The sequence below is a fragment of the Canis aureus genome, chromosome 32, assembly GCF_053574225.1.
Source record: "Canis aureus isolate CA01 chromosome 32, VMU_Caureus_v.1.0, whole genome shotgun sequence".
Lineage (NCBI taxonomy): Eukaryota > Metazoa > Chordata > Mammalia > Carnivora > Canidae > Canis > Canis aureus.
Genome location: NC_135642.1, coordinates 22,143,955 through 22,164,683, shown reverse-complemented (window position 1 = coordinate 22,164,683; position 20,729 = coordinate 22,143,955). Strand labels below are relative to the sequence as shown.

General features: G+C 39.6%; 1 protein-coding gene across 4 annotated transcripts in view; it reads right to left on the bottom strand.

Annotated features, from left to right (window-relative positions):
* The window catches only part of SCG3 (secretogranin III), a 32,820-nt gene that overhangs the window by 1,852 nt on the left and 10,239 nt on the right, over positions 1-20,729 (bottom strand). For 2 of the 4 annotated variants that reach the window (XM_077881093.1, XM_077881091.1), the window contains exons 7-11: positions 20,238-20,415; positions 17,351-17,467; positions 14,981-15,064; positions 13,187-13,318; positions 3,144-3,224 (exon numbers count right to left, since the gene is read on the bottom strand). In XM_077881093.1, the coding sequence (XP_077737219.1) occupies positions 3,144-3,224; positions 13,187-13,318; positions 14,981-15,064; positions 17,351-17,467; positions 20,238-20,415 (592 nt within the window). Of the gene's footprint in view, positions 1-541; positions 682-3,143; positions 3,225-13,186; positions 13,319-14,980; positions 15,065-17,350; positions 17,468-20,237; positions 20,416-20,729 lie in introns of those variants that run through there. The other 2 variants (XM_077881090.1, XM_077881092.1) reach the window with 2 other exon arrangements.

Sequence of the window (20,729 nt, the reverse complement as noted above, 5' to 3'; positions counted from 1 at the left end):
AAGGAGGAAAAAAAAAAAAAGGAGAGAGAGGGGAGCAAAAGCCCAGAGCACCCCAGGAAAGGAAAACTCTAAAGAACATCTCTGTAAGTGCCAGGTGTTTATCATATCAAGTGAGTGGAGGCTTAGAGAAAGCCTGTTTCCTCCCCACCAAGAAAGGCATCTGCTGCCTTTTTAGGGCTTGGGCGTTAAGATTCAAGAGATAACTGTCAGCCCTGGGCACTTTACCACCATCATCTGACTCGCTCTTCATGAAACTCCATGAGGTAAGTGAGCATTAGTAACCCCATTTCAGGCATGAAGAAACGGGCCAGACGAGGTAAGTCACTTGCTTGGGTCATGGCCGAGTCAGGCTCTGATCCCACGTCTGTTTGTGGGACAGTCACTGCTTTGGCCATTCTACGGCCTTGAAGCAGTGAACATGAAGCAACTATCAGGTGTAGAAGAAATGCGCAGTAAAATGCTCGCGGTTTTTGTTGTTGCTGTTCTTTTTCAGTTCCCTTACTGTCAGGACAAAACAATATATTTGTGTGCTCCTCACAAGCTTCCTGACCAGCTCAAGGGGTACAAAGAGGTGCGTCTTGAGTATCACTGGTTCCAATTACTACTGGCCCTCCCGAGTTGGTTGCAGGGTCAACATCTTTAGTGGGACGCGGGGCAGCCCAGGGGCAGATGTGAAGAGGTCTGGGTGATATGAAAGACAAACAGGAAAATACTTAGCTTTCTTTTGAAATGGAAAAACTGCATCATTAAGACATGGCTATCACTATGTCTTCTTTTTTTTTTTTTTTAAAGCACGGATCTTATTTTTAAGGGTGCATAAAGTTTTATTCTCCTCCTCTGCCTATCACATGGCCTTCCTTTTCCTGGATCTGGGAAGGAGACGCCGGTCACTCAGACCCCTGCCCGGCAAAGGGCATCGCAGAGGTTAGGGAAGGTCAGAACTAATAGAGCTAATGGACACCCCTTCACACAGCTGCAGCCACTGCCGCCCCAGGAACTAGATCCCCACCCACTTCACGAGATGACCGAGGTCAAGCAGAGCACATATGAAGCCAATGGAGGAAAAGCTCTCTGCTTCTGCCTTCAGGAGGGTACCCTGGATGTCACCCTCACTTCCTAGAGGCAGAGGGGAGCATCGCACGCAACACCGTCTTTCAGAAATTTGCTCACAGAGCCTACAAGATGCAAGCGCTAGGGTATCCGTGCTTCCCCAGTTGGTCACTTCTGGAAGTGGAAGATTAGATCACAGGGTGTTGTGGGTTATGACCAGGAGTCTGGTTCATGTGAATCAGCAAAAGAAAGAACATAAGTACTCCAAATTGTTGGGCCATAAAATTAACACTGGCTTCAGAATGTATTTTGGTACCTACTGTATTAGATTGATCCTAAGATCAACATCTTTTTGATAGTCTTCAGTCACTGATGGCACCTTATAATTTTTCTTCCGTAGTGGTATATGCAACAATGGTGTATTTTTCAGTCAACGACAGGCTTGATGAAATATGGTTTCTGTTAATTTTAGTGGAACTGACAGCCTGGAAATTCACACCATTTTGAACCACATTAAATAAAATATGTGTGGAGAGCTGATAATTCTTTCCATCTCACTCCATTTAACAAGATCTCAGGCTGAAGAGGGGCTAAACAGATCCCCTTCTCCCACTGTGCTCTGTCTCTCAGTGGTTCTCGAATTTGGCTACACAATGGAATCATGGGGAAGGGGAGTTAAAAATACTGATGCCTGCGTCCTTCCTCTTTCTGCTATAGTGGTCCTGAGATGCCACCTGGGGACCAGGAGCTTGAGGAGCTCCACAGGTGATCTGAATGCACATTCAAGTTTGAAAACGCGGCTCATCTCATTTTAAAAGCATCACTTGGCAACTGCTCAGCCAAACACCGGGGAGTCTTACTGACTCCTCTCTCCCCACGTTCCTCTCAAGTTTCTCCTTTCTTTATTCCTCTGCCTTGGTTTAAGCCCCATCATTTCTGCTCCAGATCCTTGCCTCCAATCTCTGTCCAATCCTCTGGAGTCCTATTTCTTCAATCTGTAACCATATTGCTACGAGATAAATTTCTTAGTTCTTAACCTAATTAAGCCCTAATTTGGGCTCTTCTGACTAAAACTTACCTCCTTCTCAGGGTGCATAAGCTCCTTCCAGATCTGGCTGCCACCCACCTCCCCAGCTCTGGCTGTAGGTCCTCCCCACAAACACCCAGTGTTCCTGGGAAACCGAGTGGCTCCGGTTCCCAGAACGCGTGACTCCCTTTCGTTCCGTTATGTCTTGGCACCCAGTGTTCCCTATGCCTTCATCTCTTGTCACTTAGCTTTACAGCAAAGGCTTTTCTGCAGACCTTTCTCCAAGTGCTGGCCATCCCTGCAAAGAGATGGGCCCTCACATTTGTACTACTACATCTGTCTGTGATGGCAGTGAGCAGGGCCACCGGTAGCTCCAGTGATGCTGGGAGCTCCTTGGTGGGCCACAGAGGGCAGGCGGAGACTGCATCTGACATTTCTACATCTCTGGTACTCAGAGCAGAACCGAGTCTCATTCTGTGCTTTCGGGAAGTGACAGCCTTTATGATTGCAGAGTGCATCTCATGTGTGGTCAGAAAATGCCTTTGTTTAAAATACTCTAAGGGCACCTGACATTCAGTCAGTTAAGCATGTGGCTCTTGATCTCAGCTCAGGTCATGATTTCAGGGTTATGAGATCGAGCCCCATGTTGGGCTCCATGCTGGGCATGCAATCTGCTTAAGATTCTCTCTCTCCCTGCCCCTCTGCCCCTCCTCTCAGCTTGCACGTGCGCACACACTAAATAAATAATATTTAAAAAATAAAATACTCCAAGGAAAGTCCAAAGTGTTAATTATTGAACGTGGTTGATGAACACATGGGGATTCGTTATGCCATTCTCTCTACTTTTGACATTTTTTACAATAAAATGCTAAAGAAAAGGTCTTTGCTTGAGAGCCTGCTTTGAAAAATAAGGAAATGGAAATTTTATTCCTGCATCTGCATTCCTGAATCTTTTGGGGCCCTGACAGGAGACTTTAGCCCAATTTGATTGTGAGAAACTTTATTTAACAAGAATCCCTGACAAATGGGGTGAAATTGGTAATTTACAACCATATTAAATCCTTACCTTCTTTATTTCCTTTTTTGTTATGTTTCTTCAACCATTCAATATTTTTTCTGATGGCTTCCAAATAGGCTTCGGTTTTCCCTGGAAAAGGGAAGAGAACCCATATCAAACACTCATAAACTATCACTGCATTTCTTTTGAAAGACCACACTCTTGTTCGGAACCATAAACACTGACCTTGTGGAGCATTTGTGAAGTGGTGTCCCTAATGAAGTGGGGTGCATATTTGTGTGCGTGGTGGGGAGGAATGTCGAGGAGAATGGGTAGGGATAGGATTCCAGGAGATAGGACCAGGCTCGTGCCAAGGAGCCATTACACACACTCACATACACACACATGCGCGGTCTGAGGTCCTAGCAGAGAAGAGTTTTGATTCCGTTCACTGGATACGTGGATGTCTTCAATTCTCAGACTGCATCATTTCTGGTTCAGAATGGTTCTTCAAAACTGAGGAGTATTCTCAGGTCAAGAATTAAATCGGAGTGGCAGATACTGCAAAGCCTCCATCAGCAATTAAATGATGTTAAATATGTCTCAGTCTGTGGCTTTGTATTGGCCCTTATATAAGTCTCCTGCCCAATCTGGTAGGGAGCATGGAAAAACTCAGGTGAAGCGGTGACCTGGGCCTCCTTTCAAGGTTTGGATGCGAACCTTAGAACTCACTCTAGTGGACGCCTGGGTGGCTCAGCGTTGAGTGTCTGTCTTCGGCTCAGGGTGTGATCCCTGGGTCCTGGGATCAAGTCCTGCATCAGGCTCCCCACAAGGAGCCTGCTTCTCCCTCTGCCTAGGTCTCTGCCTCTCTGTGTCTCTCATGAGTAAATAAATAAAATCTTTTTAAAAGAGAAAGAACTCACTCTAGTAAATTTCCCCTGAATATAAACACTGTCCCATGGGCCTCAGGTGCAGCGAGAGAAAACTAGTCGGCACTGAAGTGCCTGCTTCACGATGCCCTTTATATACACTGGGGTCTGCAAGTGGGTATTATCAACCACTTAGAGATGAGGAAACTAGCACTCAGAGAGGCCAAGTGACTTGGCTGAGGCCACACAGGAAATAACCAAAGTAGAATTTAGACTCTGGTCTTACCAGGTTTCTGCTACCTACACTATCCGAAAGAAAAGCTCTGTCTTTAGACATGGATACTGACGTGCCCTAGTCTTTTTCAAAGAAAGCAACCACACCTGAAACCAGGTGAGGTCTCTAGTACTCAGAAGGTCTGTACCAACGGACCAGGTGGTCTGGAGGATACCAGATGGCCCGAGAAAAGCCTTCAAAGTCCAAGAGCTCTGCAAGAAGCAATGGCTACCAAACTTCAGTGGTGACTATGGATTCTGTGCCCCCTTTGAGCCCTGTTACCTCTGGTGTACTGCCCAGACTTACTGAGTTACCTGTACTGTGTGCTTAGGATGTGCCAAGGGGTGTGCTTTGCGCTCCAAAATGTGGTTATCTCTTTTACTCTTCACAACAACTTCTTAGGGCAATCTCGTTTCATCCCCACTTTACAGATGAAGAAACCAAGGTGAAGAGAGACAAAGTAATATGCTGAAGATCATATGGCTAGCAATTTGGGGAGCTAGGCTTGAGCCCGGGTGCATCTGACTACAGACCGTGAACAGTAACACTGCCTTTGGTGTTCCAGTTACTGGAACTGGTGTTCCGGTTTCCACTACAGCATTTACCTAAGTGATCTCCTGAGTGAGCATCTTTCTTCCTCATCTTATAAGCCCATACTTGTACCTCACCACTGGGGCTCCATGTTATCTGGACCCCAAAAAAGCACAGAGAAGCTCTTGTGCAAAAGCAGTGAATGGAGAAGGGAAGAGATCCACGATTTTCAGCTCCTATTCACTGCAACCACCTGTATAGAAAAAGTCTTTATTTCAGTGCTTTGTTTTTAAGAATGTTGGAGCATGTGAAAGACCAAGTCCTCCTGGCTGATGTTATAACATTACAGTGAATATACTGAAATTCATTGTCTGTTGCCTGTTTGTTGAGAAGGTCAGTTGGATTTGTTAGCATAAAAACAGTGTTCTCTATTTCAAATTAACTCAGATAGAAACGGCATTTTGAACAAAGAAAGAAATCTTAGTGTAGACTATTTCTAAAGAATGCAGCTTCATTTTTTTTGAGTTTAAATCAAATTAGTAGCTCTTATAGGACTAACAAATAGATAATTTGTCATTAGCACACTAATTAGGGCTTCTGAAACTTTTAAGAATGTTTGAAAATGGTCTTGTTATTTTATTTAAATGTTAGGCATTTGCCCCACAATCTTATTTATGATATATTATCATGTGGAAAGCTTAGTCAAGAAAAGGAAAACCTGGGTCACCTGGGTAGTTTAGTCAGTTAAGCATCTGCCCTCAGCTCAGGTCATGATCTCAGGGTCCTAGGATTCAACCCCACATTGGGCTCCCTGCTCAGCAAGGAGTCTGCTTCTGCTATTTCCTCTACCCCTTTACTGTGCTCATGCTCTCTCTCTCAAATAAATAAACATTTTTTAAAAAGTATTCAACATATGGAGAAATAAAAATTATTAAGAAAAAGGAAAACCTGAACTTAGCCTCTGTATAAATACTGTGTTAAAAGTCTGAATTATAAGAGCACCTTGGTGGCTCAGTCGGTTAAGTGTCTGACTCTTGGTTTTGGCTCATGTCAAGATCTCAAGGTTGTGAGATTGAGCTTTGCATTGGGCTCTGTGCTTGGCAGGGAGTCTGCTTAAGATTCATTCTCCCTCTCTGTTCCTGCCCCTGCTCCCTCTCTGTTCCTCACCTAATGATGGACAGAATTGGTAGATAAATACCCAGTTTCCTTTTGCTTCAGGAACATTCCATACAGCCTCCCAGAGATCCCCAGTGGGACTGAGCCCCAACTGTCCACAACTGACGCCCACTTGTGAGTCCACCTTATATGAGCTTCTTTCCTCTCCCTGTCTCATGTACCTCTTCCCCCCAGTGGTGCTTCCTGGGGTCATCTTCAGTCAAACTTGACCTCAAATCCTTCTCTCGGCATCTGCTTCAGAAGGAACCCAACCTAAGGCAATTTTAAATGGGGGACTTGGCATCATCTTGTTGGGTTGCTTTTTGCTCAGGAACCAATTTCCTGAATGTTAAATTTTAGGGACACCTGGGTGGCTTGGTTGGTTAACCATTTGCTCTTGGCTTAGGGTATGATCACAGGGTCCTGAAATTGAGTCCTGCATCAGGCTCCCTGCTGAGCGAGGAGCCTGCCTTTCCCTTTACCTCTCCCTCTGTGCCTCCTCCAGCTCATGTGCTCTCTCTGTCTCTCTCTCAAATAAATAAATAAAATATTTTTAAAAATGTTAAATTTTAAAAAGTATGAAATGCATGAAACTAATTTCATTCACTATATTGATATTACCAACCCATAACAGAATGAGTTTACTGCAGCTTATAGGAATCTATACAGCAATCCATAAAAAAAAAATACTGTCTTGTAGATCATAACAACATATGACTAGGATAGTTTCTCTAGTTTATTTATTGTTTAGGATTTATTTATTTATGAGAGAGTGAATGAGTGTTGGGGGAGAGGAAGAGGTGAGAGAGAATCCTCAAGCAGACTCTGCAATGAAGTCCGAGCAGCACTCCATCCCACAACCCTGAGATCATGACCTGAACCCAAACCAAGAGTCAGATGCTCAACCGACTGTGCCACCCAGATGCCCAGTTTTTCTAATTTAAAATACCCTCATCCCCCTCTTCCCCCTCTTTTGCTTTTTTATCCATTGTACTTATCACTTTCTACCAAATCATATAATTTATGTGAGCTTATTGTCTTCCTCCCTTAGAAATATTTGTTAGCTGATAAAGCCTGACATGTAGTCTACCGATAAGTATTTGTCAAATAAGTGAATGGGTAAAGGCTTCTTAGATAGAAGCCAAATTGTAATCAGAAGGATACAATTTTTTAAAAGTATAAATGGTATAGATTTATTTTTTTAACCAAAAAAATGAATTATTTGAAAAACTTGAAGTTTAATGAATTCTGAATGGATAGTTATAGCAGACACAATTTAAAATACCTACAAATAGGCTAGACATACTATATCCATATACCATTTAATCTTCATAGACCTCTATGAAATTAGCATTATTATTCTCATTTGACTCATGAGAGAACTGACACTTGGAGAGGTTAAGTGACACATCCAAGGGGACACAGCTGAGTAAAAATCAGAGCCTGGTCTTGAACCAGAATGAATCCAGAGCCTCTACTGCATGTAGCTGGGTAAAATCCACCTTTTAGACTAGAAATGATTTAGTGCCCGTTGTTGTTAACAAGCTGGCCAACAAGGCAGTAGTTATCAATCTTGGCTGCACACTAGAATCACTTAGAGAAGATTTTTAAAAATTCTATGCCAAGGTTACTGTTCATACCAATTAAATTAGACTATCGAGAGCTGAGGCCAAGCATCATTAAAAAAAAAATGGTCTTGAGGGGATTCACATGTGGGGGGAATTTGGGGAATCACTGCCACCAGCATTGAGACCTCCATACATTTACCAGAGTACTGGTGACAAGGTGAATAAAGTCAGGTGTCCCTCTGCTATTGGAGAGAAGCAGCTGGTTCCTGTTTACATTTTCTCTTCTCAGGAGCTATAAAGCAAATCTTTTATTTACACAGTGTGCAGTAAAAGCCGATGAGAGTCCACTTTGGAAAGCTGGACTATTTTTTTCAAATTTATTTGAGTTTCCTTTGGAAAAAAATAGCTCATGGTTGAGGTAATATGGCACAAGCTTTAAAACATATGCTGAAGCAGATGGGAAGAGAGCCAGAATCAAGACACAGCCCTGCTTTTCTGGCTGTTCTGGTTTTCAGCAGTGAAAAATACCCTTTCTTATACATCAATGGCCCTGTGATATATACTAACCTGATCTGTTCCCCCAGCCCTGTATAAAAACAACAACAAACTTGTAGAAATCAATAGAATTAACCTATTGAATACTGAACATACTAAAGATAATAGATCTTAAGAGTGTTTATAAAAATTAAGTTTGCTACCCTTAAAATTCTGTAAAGATTACGTGATTACAGTTTTGAACTGCATAAAACAAAGTAAGTGATAATGGTATCACAGATGCCAACATGGGCCTCACAGACATTCAATTCAAGAATTCCTGTACAATGATGGCATTTTACTAGCCCCAAAGAAAAGCTCAGATGAGTACTGGATAGGAGTCAAGGGAAAAGGGTTCATGGCCTGGCTCTGCCACTCTTTGGCTAGATCTTGGGTGAGTCACTTCATCTTCTGAGTCTTGGTTTATTTATTTATAATTTAGGAGTAAATTCAAAAAAGAAGATTTATGGTTTCTATGGAAAGAAATTCTCCTTTGCTATCCTTGAAAAACCTATGTTGATGGTAGGTCTCCTGTGCCTGCCCTTAGCTCCTGGCACACTTGCTGACTCACAGGGGAGACTGGACTTACTATTTTTGGACATTCTTAGCAGAATGCCTTGGGCTTGAATACAGGCACAGATTTTCTCCTCTTACGTTGCTTTAAAAATAACAGCATCCACAAGTGTTAGCCAATTTATTAATTAAAGAGGCTACCTTCTCTTTTCTGGTTTCTGTAAGGAAGATAGGGGAATGGTAGGCTATTTCGGTGAAAGATGTCTTAAAGATCAGTTTTTTCACCTATTTCCATTATCTGGCCACAAACTTGACAAAGGACACCTTTGGAATGAGTTTATGGATATGATAATGCTTATCTTATCCCTTGGATGGTTTAAAAAAAAAAAGATTTTTTTTTTCAGTGACTCATAGAGCAGGAGTGAATGAGTAAACATCAAATTGGCAAATAGAGCTGCACTGAGATAATGGAATAAAGTTTTCAAGTACATTTCTTTAGTCTCCAGAGAGCAATTTACTTGAAAACTTAGGCAATTTTATAAATACTGTTGAAATTAGAATAAATTTGACTTCATTGGCATATCCCTGAATATAGGAATAACTACTGAATCATTCAAATGATTGTACCAATGAGAAATCAGTATTTTAAAAGATTATTCTTAATGTGAATACCTGTAGAATCAAAGAGTTTAAATAGTCTAACTCAATTATATTCAAAAGTGGATATACCACTTTTCATCGTTGGTAATTATATTTTTTTACATTAAACCTAAAAAGAGAGCCATGGAAACATGCTCTGTAAGTTGAAGGGTGATATAAATTTAAGGTATTATTGTTATTCCTATTCCCATTATTATTCCTATTCTTCACAGGATCCAGCATATGCTTGGCATGGTTAATAAATATTTGCTGAGGTTTGATGGGGCCATCACCCCACATCACCAGACCAAAACAATTTTTTATAGATACTCATGACAGTGTGCTCTGCTTATAATTACTTTTTTAAGTGGTTTTAGCTGGACTATTACCTCATTCCTTGCTCTGCCCTGTAATGTCTTCCAACTTTCTCTCTGTTCTACATACTCCTAACTCATCAATCAGGAAGATATGTGCACATGTATGTAGCTTGTGTTATACTTGCCTACATATGGGTTAAGAACCATTCTCAAATTATTTCAAAGCTTGCTTGGGTCCTCAGAGGTAAGAATTAATTCTTATGTTACTTGTATAGGTCTACTTCCTGAGCACAGTGCCAGGCATGCTATCAGGATAGATGTTTATTTATAATTGAATACATGTCTCAGGAAACCCAGTAAGCCCTGTTTTTACCCAAATGGATTCTTTTATTTTTCTGTCCAGAGACAATATGTGTTGTCTCAGTGGGTTTTATAATAGAGAAACAAAACAGCCTCTGAAAAAGTACAGCAAAGCAATTGTCAATATAAAAGTATATGTCATAATATGCCCTTTTGGGGATTACATACTTTTCAAGAAATGTTGGCCCTTGGCTTAAGCTGAGGCTGATATTCTCTAAATTGTACTAAAATCAGTTTTCGTTATCTCAGAGTAATAGGAGTCAGGGGTATGATGAATAAATTAAATCTCCAAATAATGGAAAGGAACTAATTTTAGCTCCAAATCCCTATCCTCTAATGTTTCATGAGAGCCATTACAAACAAAAACGCTAAATGGACAGAGTTTTACTCTCTTTTCTCCCTATTAGTATCTGATGGAATTCCTAATGGGAAAAGAAATCTGACCTCATTAGTCTCTAAACACTCACATCCTAAATAGGAATAGTAGACTACCAAGAACCAACTCCTTTATGTTTCTTTTTTTATACAGTGTTTTCCTAAAATAAGCAAAGATACCTGTCAGCATCCATTCCCATGGATATTGGCATAGTGGTCATAGAAGGTGTTGCTTCTGCAAGTCAAGGGTCTCAGATATGGCTTACTGTCTTTGGGAAATGCAGTCATTACACATGGGTTGCTCCCAGAGGAGATGACCCAGGTATGCTGGTTTCCTGTGGGGGTGAAGAGCAGTGCTCTGTCCTGCCCAATTCCTGGCTTTCTATCTCAGGTCACAGGACTCTTTTCCTGGTTAGCTATCTTTTAAAAGTTTACCACTCATCTTCTACCTCACATCCATCAGTGTTGATGAGGATGTGGGGAAATTGGAACCCTTGCACACTCTCGGGAGGAATGTAAAAAGGTGGAGCTACCTATAGAAAACAGGATGATGGCTCCTCAGAAAATTAAAAGAATTAACATATGATCTAGCAATTCCACTTTTGGGGATATTCCCCCCAAATCGAGTGTAGGGTCCCGAGGGGATATTTGTACACTTGTATTGACAGCAGCATCATTTACAATAGCCAAAAGGTGGAAGCAACCTAAGCATCCAGAGACAAACGGACAGATAAACAAAATGTATATACATGCAATGGAATATTATGCAGCCCTAAAAAGGAAATTCTGACACATGCTACAACATCGATGAACCTTGAGAACAATAAGTGAAGTAAGCTGGTCACATACGATATGATTCCACTTATATGAGGCTCCTGGAATAGGCAAATTCACAGAGACAGAATATAGAATGGTGGTTGCCAGGGGCTGAAGAGGAAGAAGAATGGAGAGTTTTGTTTAATGAATATAGGGTTTCAGTTTTGCAGGATAAGAAGAGTTCTGGAAATGGACAGTAGCAATGGTAACACAATAATATGAATGTACTTAATGCCACGGAGCTGTACACTTAAAATGGTTAATATGATCATTTTTATATGTATTTTACTATAATTTTTTTTACTATAATTTTTTTTAAAAAGACATTCAAAAAAGTTTACCACTCATCCAGAGTAGACCCAGGGAAGTATCAAGGCAGTGTGACTCACTGGTCTACAGAGTCTGCAAACATGACATTTATATTACCCATTCCTCCCTTCTTATGGCCCTTGATAAACATTACTAATTAATCATCCCAAGTTCCTTCCTCCCAAGCCCAGATGCAATATCATAACCTTTCTCAACACAGGCTACTATGCCAAATTATTAGAGCTGATCCATCAGCTGCGTCGATGTAGGAGAAAATTGTGATGGTCTATGAAATCTGTGCTAGAGAAAAAAAATACAATGATATAAAGCTTCATAAAATAGGAAAAATCGACATGAACTTGATATATTAAGAAAAAAATGATATTTCCTATCTCAAAAAAGTCCCAATAACTGAACTAGAGGCAGTACTTTTGGCCCACATTACTACTCATTTGAACCCATATAACCCAGGTTCAGGTTTCTATATTTTCTACAAAAAGGAACTAGAACTCTGTGAAGCAGGACCTATTATCAAGTATGAATATGAATATGCACTTGTTTCTATCTGTATGAGCAGGTGAGACTAGGAACCTGTAAGTAGGCCAAGTAGCCCCTTCAAAATGAAGAGCAATACCATGAACATGAGCAGCTTTTGTGGTCTTATGTCATCCAGAAAGGAATACGGAGCCCCTCAGTTCATTAACACTCATGATTGCACATAATAAATAATGAAAAGAGAGCCCAATGGCACATCTTCAGATGATAGATTAGCTGGATGTCACACTTCCCCTGGCCTTGAGAGAGCCAAAACTGGGGACCCACTCCTCCAGTTTCTATGGAATAAAATCTCTAGATGACCCTACTAATGAGACACTGATAAGATATAAGTAATGTTCCAATTATACCACAGAGGTCAGTATATCATAACGTCAGAAAAATTAGTTAAGTTTAAGCCATCTGTTCACAACTTCTGGTAAAGACATTGAGTTTCAGCAGAAGAGTATCTATCTGAGGGGTAGATACACCTTCCAGGATGTAACGAGCAGACTTCATAATAAAAGGGTTTTGAACCATTGGACTGTGCAACCAGATTCCACATCCTGACCTGAAACCGAAGGGTTAGTGATTTAGAACTTGCATCCTCAGAGGGTCTTCTTTCTTTCTTTCTCCCCACATCCCCTAACACCTCTCCCAATAGGGTCTTTTTCTTTAAGGCTGTAATAAAATCTCTAAAATCCTAGGAAGAAGTAAATTTTATACCACATAGACTTCTAAGGCAGAGTAGAAATTGGACCACAGGCATGTGTAAAAGGATAAAAACATAAGTTTTGTAATTATTGGGCTAGTGCTTTTGTGCTTAAGATATTCAGGTTATTTAAGGAAATGTGATTTATTTGATTTGTGATTCTTAATCAGGTCCTTAAGAGCGCTTGTCTCATTTCAATCACTATAAATAAATGATCGAGGAAATTTGCTCTGTTAAATCCACAAATTTTGGTGACTTTGTTCAATAAGTAGTATATGGCTATTTGGGGAATGTTAATTATGTTTAAAGAAATACTGCTTAATAAATTATAAATTAGACATTAAACAATGTACGAATGGTCATAAGTATTCTTCTCCAAGCATAAAAATCCACTGGACAGTAAAGACCATCAGAAGATGAAACCAATTTGCCATTCCAGGAGACTCAAGACTGTTAAAGAAGATTGTTATTCAAATAAAGATATCATGTGCTGAATCTTTTCTATACAGATGGTGCCAATTTCTCAGATTTGGTGGGGCTTGCATTTTTGATCAACTTATGTGTGGTGCCAATTTCATTGCCACCTTAGAGCTGTTGATTCCATACCTTTTGGCTCATCTGTCTTTCCTCTTGGGTTATCATCTTTTGTGGAATCTTTCAAGGTTCCATATTCCTTTTCCATCTTAGCTGCTTCTTCTTTGGTACTATCTGTTTCTTCATGACTCTTTTCTGACGGTGCTGTAATCAGATTGTGCACCCTGTGGTTATAACCCTATTTCCTATTAATTAATTCATAATGTAGAAATAAGCTTTATTGAAAAGGTACAGTTTAAGGTCAGATAACTTTTCAGGCTGAAAGGGATCTAGTGATTATCTAGGCAACTTCCTCCAATTTTGCAGAGGAAGAAACTGAGGCCACAATGGGGAGAGATGTGAACGGAGTCGGCAAAAGAGCTGGGCCATAGCCTTAACTTGCCAGATTGTGGTTTAGTGTTCTTTCCCTTCTGCTACCATGTTGTTGGAGCACAGACTATTTTCTTTACTATAATCAGTGTAGGCAGTCAAGTAGGATATCTCAGGTCCCAAAGTAAGGTTGAATCTCCATTACAAAGTAAGAGAACTCTGTAGTTGTTCAATTTCTCCATGATGTTGTCTTTTTGAAGAACACTCTATAATTCGGAGTAGCATCTAAGAATTTGGGGCTATGGCAAGACTTCTTTCCTTCTGCCTCTTTCTTCATACTCCCTTATCCATGGTCGCCCTACTGCAAAGAAGAGAACTGGACCCTTGCTGTCAAGATGGGATTATCTTTGTTCACTTGTGTACTTAAATATAACTAATTTCCATATCAATTATACTTCAAAAAAAAAGGTGAGAAAACAAGAATTGAAAAAAACTGCATTTCTCCTAACAATCTTATGTTGAATTAAAAACATCATAAACCTTAAAGTAGCTAACTGCTTGAAAGCAACTATAATGTATCCCTGTTTAAGTAAAATAGGAAACGTCAAGCAGCCTAACAAATAGCTTCGCTTTTTCAATAAAAGGGTTATTACTATAGAAAAAAGAGGAAAGAAGAAAGAAGTCAGTTGTTTCCTCTTTATGCAAACATCCATTCCTAGTGCTGTGGTCTCTCTATTTTTTGATGTGCAATTTTTTTTCATAGTTGCAGTACAATTTTGTTCCTTGCTTTTGCCATTAACATCATTACAGAAAGATGTTTCCAGGTTATTAAAAACTACTTGGAAACATCATTTTAAGGTGCTGCATAATGTTCCATAAAATATATGTACATAACCTTTGTGATAGGAACACAAGATTAAGCATATGAACGTGTGATTTTTGTCTTTTTGTTCCTCCCTCCCCACTCAAAGCAAGCTCCTTTGCACAGCTTGGTTCCGTAGGGTGATGGGCAGAGATGCACAAGTGAAGAAACCAAGAGAAGGGGGTAAATCACATTACCCAGGGGCACAGACTGTCTCAGAGGAGAGAGAAGACTTGGAAGGGGAGAGCCAGGAGAGGGGCAGCACAGAGTGGATGCATGATCAGGGATAGTGCACTGGAGAAATGGTGATCTTAGAAGAGGAAAAAAAAATGCCTAAAGGAGATTTGCAGGAAGAATGACTCAGTTGTGTGATACAGTCTCCTCCCTTCCCTATCAGCGACCTCCTAAGAATCTTCAGGAAGACCTGCATTTCTCTTCAATGCTCCTTGGGATCAGATTTCTATGCTGAGTCTAACGCAAAATAGCCAAGGTTATAGCTACTTGGTCCTCTGGTTGGATTTCAGATTTTAAAACTTTTGAAATCTAGAATTGTTGATCAATGTTTGTTGAACTTATTTACCACACAAAGATCAATTATGCTCAAAGGTAGAAAAAAATAGTTAAATAAATCATACCTGGGAAAAGTTTGCTTTTATTGTCAGTAACATTTTTTTCTAGCTTGTTCTTAGTCTGAAGAGCAATAGTTTCATCCAAGTTTTCTGGAGGGAGGAGGGGAAGAAATATGAAATATAATTTTATTTCCTGAAAGATGATACCAAACTTCTACTAAAACTGTTTAAACCTCATCAGAAATATCACAAAGCATTAACACTGCAATTAAGATACTTTGACATGGATATTATTTCTAGGAATGCACTATTTGGGATCCTTAATTCAGCCTCCTACTCAGTTAATTGCGGAAGTTCCTTCTACATCTCTGTGGCCGCTGCTAGAACACATCCGGGGTTGAACTTTTAATGGGAACCTGTGGTTTGGACTTCCTCAACACCTTCTGGTAACTACACCTCGATTTTCCTTTGAAGAACCCAGATCATTTCCATTCTCAGCACATTTGACTCAGGAGGGGCCTAATAACCCAAGCCTGGCTCCTCAGGGGCTCCACCACGCTGGGCTGAGTGGTTGGTTCAAAGGCGAGCTCCTGACACAAGCCAGAACAATGAGATTCAATGCTGGGACCACTGGGGGAAAGAGGATCTTTTCTTGCCAGGATTGCTGTACTGTGAGGATGGAGATTGCCAGCCATCTTTTTCCCATAACAGAACAGCTTGTCTGGAATGAATCAACACATGGAAAATCAGTGCCGGGAGATGGGGAGGGACAGATTCTTCACACTACTGGTGGACTTTACAAACCCAATGTCAGACTACCCCCTCCACACACACACAACTCTCCACCCCTAGACTCCTCAGTTACATGAGGCAATGAATGCCTTTTCCACTACCATGCTGCATAGCACAGTTATAAACAGTAGTGGAAATACCTACCTCACACCTAAGCCCTGGTGGCATTTCTAATCTATTTCCATTGGATGAATTACTTCAGTGTGGAATTTTGGAGTCATAGGGTATTGGTATGAAACAATGACTGATCTGAAACAATTGCTTTGATCTACTGTTGAGCAAAGCCGGGCACAAAACATTACATATGATGTGAGGTCATTTTTTGTTAAGCAAGATAAAACAAGGAAAGAAACAACAAAGGTATATACATATGTGTGTGTGTGCGTGCACAAACACACAAATATCTAGAAGGATGTACACCAGAACATTACCTGGGTACCAGTATTATGAGTGATTTTTTTTTTACTTTTTTTAAACATCATTTTGCATTGACTGATTTTTTAAAAATATGCTCTTTTGTAATCAGAAACAAAACAGTTAAACAATTCTCATGTGGAAAAAAACGGAGTTCATAGAGAGTCTTCTGGATTATTCTGTCCTATGAGATTTTCTCTTCTAATTCTCCCTCCTCTATCAGAGATCAGAGTAAGGGGCCGTGAGGTCATCTTGCCCAAAGGACATCAGGGAGAAATGGTATTTGTTGATTAAACCAAGCAGGAAAACCTAAGGCTTTTTTTTTTTTTTTTTTAAACAACCTGTATGCACAGAGAATGTCCAAGCTTATCTACAAAATCCAAGGAATCAAAGGTCAGCAAACTTTTTTGGTAAAAGGCCAGATAGTAAATATTTTTTGGCTTTGTGAGTCGTATGGTCTCAGTTGCAACTACTCAACTCTGCATTGTAGCACAGAGCAGTCATAGACAACATTGAACAAATGAGTGTGGCTATATGCCAATAAAATTTTAGTTACAGACCCTGAAATGTGAATTTTATATAGCTTTCTTGTGTCATAGAATACTATTCTTCTTTGTTTTTTTTCAAACACTTAAAAATGTAAAAGCAATTCTTAGCTTGGTTATACAAAAATAGGTAATGGGCCAGATTTGGTCCATGGGCAGTAAGTAGTTAACCAGCCCCATCATAGATCACAAAGTCCTTTATCTTACAGATGCAGAAATTGAGGTCAAGAAAGGTGAGTGCCCTCCCCCATGGGACAGAGCTGGTCTCCGCAGAGCTGGACCAGGAGGCATCACTTCTGCTGCTCAGTCCACTGCTCTTTCCTTCCCACCACACACAGACCTCACTAGTTAAAATCAACTATTTTAGTCTTCGCCATTCAAACACAATTGAGAAAAAGAATCAAATTTTAATAAAGCTATTTCCATGAAGATATCTAGAAAATGTTAATAAGGCAAAGTGTAATAAATGTGGCATGTTTGTACTCAAGCTATATCTATAAAGAGTTGAAAACTTCTGGTTAATTTTATCTGTATGCATTATCAAGTTGGTCAATTCTGGTTACTCAGATGATTCGGGCTATTTTGGCATAAATGATCACATTTGTGAGGGAATTATTGCCAAATCTCTAATTCACTTTGGACAATGAAAATTCTTACAGTAAAACAAAACAAGTAGGACTCTCACCAAGGTAGGAAACGCCTTCTTCTGGAGATATTGTACCATATTTTACCATCATCTTCACAAAGTCAATCAATGTTTTCATGATAGTAATCAGTGTTTCTTTCTCTTTTGCTTCTTTTTCTATATAAAAGGACAAAATACTTAAAAATATATTTTATTTATTCATGAGAGGCAGAGAGAGAGAGAGGCAGAGACATAGGCAGAAGGAGCAGCAGGCTCCATGTGGGGATCCTGATGTGGGACTTGATCCCAGGACCCTGAGATCACGACCTGAGCCAAAGGCAGATGCTCAACCACTGAGCTACTCAGCCGGTTCCCTGCTTTTTTAAAGATTAAGATAAAATAATTAAAAACAAAAAAACAAAAAACTAGTGGAGTATAGCTTCCTCTTTCAGTGTCAGTTTATGAAGTATGGCATTTATTGTAATATTTCTCCTTACATTTATAGCTGAAACCACATATATTTAATTTATAAAAAGTCTAAGATTTGATTGGGAATACAGGATAATGTACAGGTGTACTGAACTTTTCCAGAAATGGGCAATTATAACTTCTCCAAAAAGATTTACTTTAATCTAAAATACTTTATTAATAGGGTAGAAAACCTGAGGTAATATGAACTCAAAAAGAAAGAAGATTCATGACCCAACAGGTTTTTCTTTACTCAGGCTTTATGTTTTTGAGGGCAAGAATGACCCCATTAATCAAACTTAATATTTGAAAATAAAAACATACATGTATTTTTATTTTTTAAAACTTAAGGTTGATTTTTAAACAGTAAATATTGCTTTCTAAACTTTATTTTATTTGAAAGAATATATGCATATAGCAAAAATATTCCGACAGTAAAGAAGTAAATAATAATGGAAATAACATCCCCCCCTCCCCCCCCACACACACACCTAGTCCCTGTAGGTAACCACTATTAACAGTTTCTTAGGAACTCTTAGGATTTGACATACTGTTCTGTATCTTGATGGAAGAGGATGGCTGATTATTCCATAGTCATTCCATACACACACACACACACACACACACACACACACACACACCATCCAGAGACACATATATATAGAACCCACATATATATAGAATATATATAGATGTTCTAAAATGTTTAAAAAATCTATTTCCATTTTTGAAGAAAGGTACTAGACAGCAGCCTATTTTCCCTATTCTTTTAGCTGCCATGAAGGATTTCTCTTAAAAACTCCTAGCCTCCACATCCCCCCACTGCCCCCTCTCACCACCGATAATCTTTTCATCCTTCCCACAGATGAGGTTAGTAGACAATGACCATTAGTCTACATCTCTTGACTTATAGGGATTTGGAATATTTCTTTTTGCTCCCCAGGAACAGTGAAAGGCAGTGTCCTGAGATAAATGCCTGCTCTGTAGAATCAAACTATCCTTGGTATTGGCTGTTTCAAAAACTAGACTGAAGATTGGGAGTGAACAAGCCCATTGTTGGATCTCACACTAAGCTGCATCTTAACAATCCTTATAACCCAGACTTCATTAGTATCAGAAATATTTTGGTTTTCTACCTGTTTTATGTTAGTTCAGACCTTGGGTGAGAAAGATGGGTTTTGTTAAAGACTTTAGTGTAAGTATTTAAATTAAAATTCTATAAAAATAAAGGAAATAAAGAATGGGGTCAAGGAAACTGCAAGATAAAAACAAATAAAAAGCATTCCATACAGTGGAATCTTTAAAATATCATGAAAGTCCCAAAGTTGGGAGAGAAGAAAGGTGAGAGAGGAGATGGGGAAGAGATCCTAGAAAAGCGCTGGAAAATAACTTCTGCCATCACAGTATTTGTTCAAGGTCACATCTGTATAGTATTTGGTGTCATGCTGATGCTCTTCACTGACAAGAAGTGACTCACCAAGATGAGAAAGGTTCTGAGCTGGACATTTGCCATCCAATGGGGCAAGATGGCTGAGAATGGACCCTCAAGATGTATAAGCCCTGCAGACACCAGCAGAGGGGCTGGTGCCATCTGGCCAATATCTGGAATTAAAGGACAATGGATGTTCTCCAGAAATGAAAGCTCACTTTACGGTCACTTCTTGGGGACATATTTATCACAAATGTTCAATCTGGGGCTGAGTCTTTAAACAGGGAGAAGAAAAGCCATAAAGAAGAGTATCTATCTGGACAATAGTAACAACAGAAAATTTGCCCATTATTAACTTCCTTGAAGATTTATCAAAATTAAACATGAATCGACATTTTCAGCTAACTTATTTTGGTGTATATTTAAGAGAAAAAGCACATTAAGGGCTTTATTTTTAAAAAACAAACCATTTCCCAAGTGTGTCTGAGCTCCTGACCTGCTGTGGTCTAATGTTTAGTTTATTTTAACTCATCTCAAGACTGAAGCTGAAAATGTCTAAAAAGTAAAAATCTGAATTATTTTTAAAAAGGATAAATTATGTTATACACACTGCTCCCACTAAGAGGAAAATGAACACAGCCTTAAAAAAAAAAAAAAGATTTACAATAAGATTTGAGGCTTGAAAAAAAAAAAGATTTGAGGCTGAGCAGGTCAGGCAGGGACACGGATTTCTCTCCTTATCTGCACAGCACTCACTTCAACATCACAAACGCCATGCATACCTGGTAACTATTTGTTGAACAAATAAATGAAGCCTCTGGTAGCAAGAAAATTATCCAAAAATTCCACCTTTTCTGATTATCCTATCCTAAATACTTTCATGACTAGTATACTTCTTTGAAAAAATTGGACATGAACTCTTTTCCCCGAGGCCACTGACAATATATGTCATCCAAAATTGTATTTAGAAACTGAAAACAGGAAGAAAAAGAACCCACCCACACATTTCCTGGAATTGATGTTTCTATTCCACATGGTCACAGTGTTTACCTGAATCAATACTTTTCAGTAGTGCATAGAAGTTTGGGAAATATTGGAGTTCCTCAAAGTTATCTTCATTGTAGATTTTAGTTCTCCTTTCCAAGCCATTTGTCAAGGTTAAGGTATTAGAGACTGTTTCATCATTTTGTCCATTAGTAAAACCATCTTGAATTGCTGCCATTGGAGTCTCCATTGGGGGAAAAAATCAATAAAAAATAAAATTTTGTTAGAACGAATCACACTCCAGCTCAGTTCTTTCCTCTGTGGTGCCCTTGAATGTGAAGTACAAGAACATGTCCTCCTTTGCAAGCTCCTGGAGGATCAAACCCATTTCCAGGCATGTGGGCATCTAGCCACATGGAAAGGTCATTGGGGCTAAGAGACATATGTTTCACCTGAGGACCCTGGCTCCTACTCCTGGAGAATAGACAGGGAATTTCTAGGTTCCTACTTGGCCAAGTTCCCCTCTGTCAGTTCTCATGAGTGTCTCCTCATAAGAGT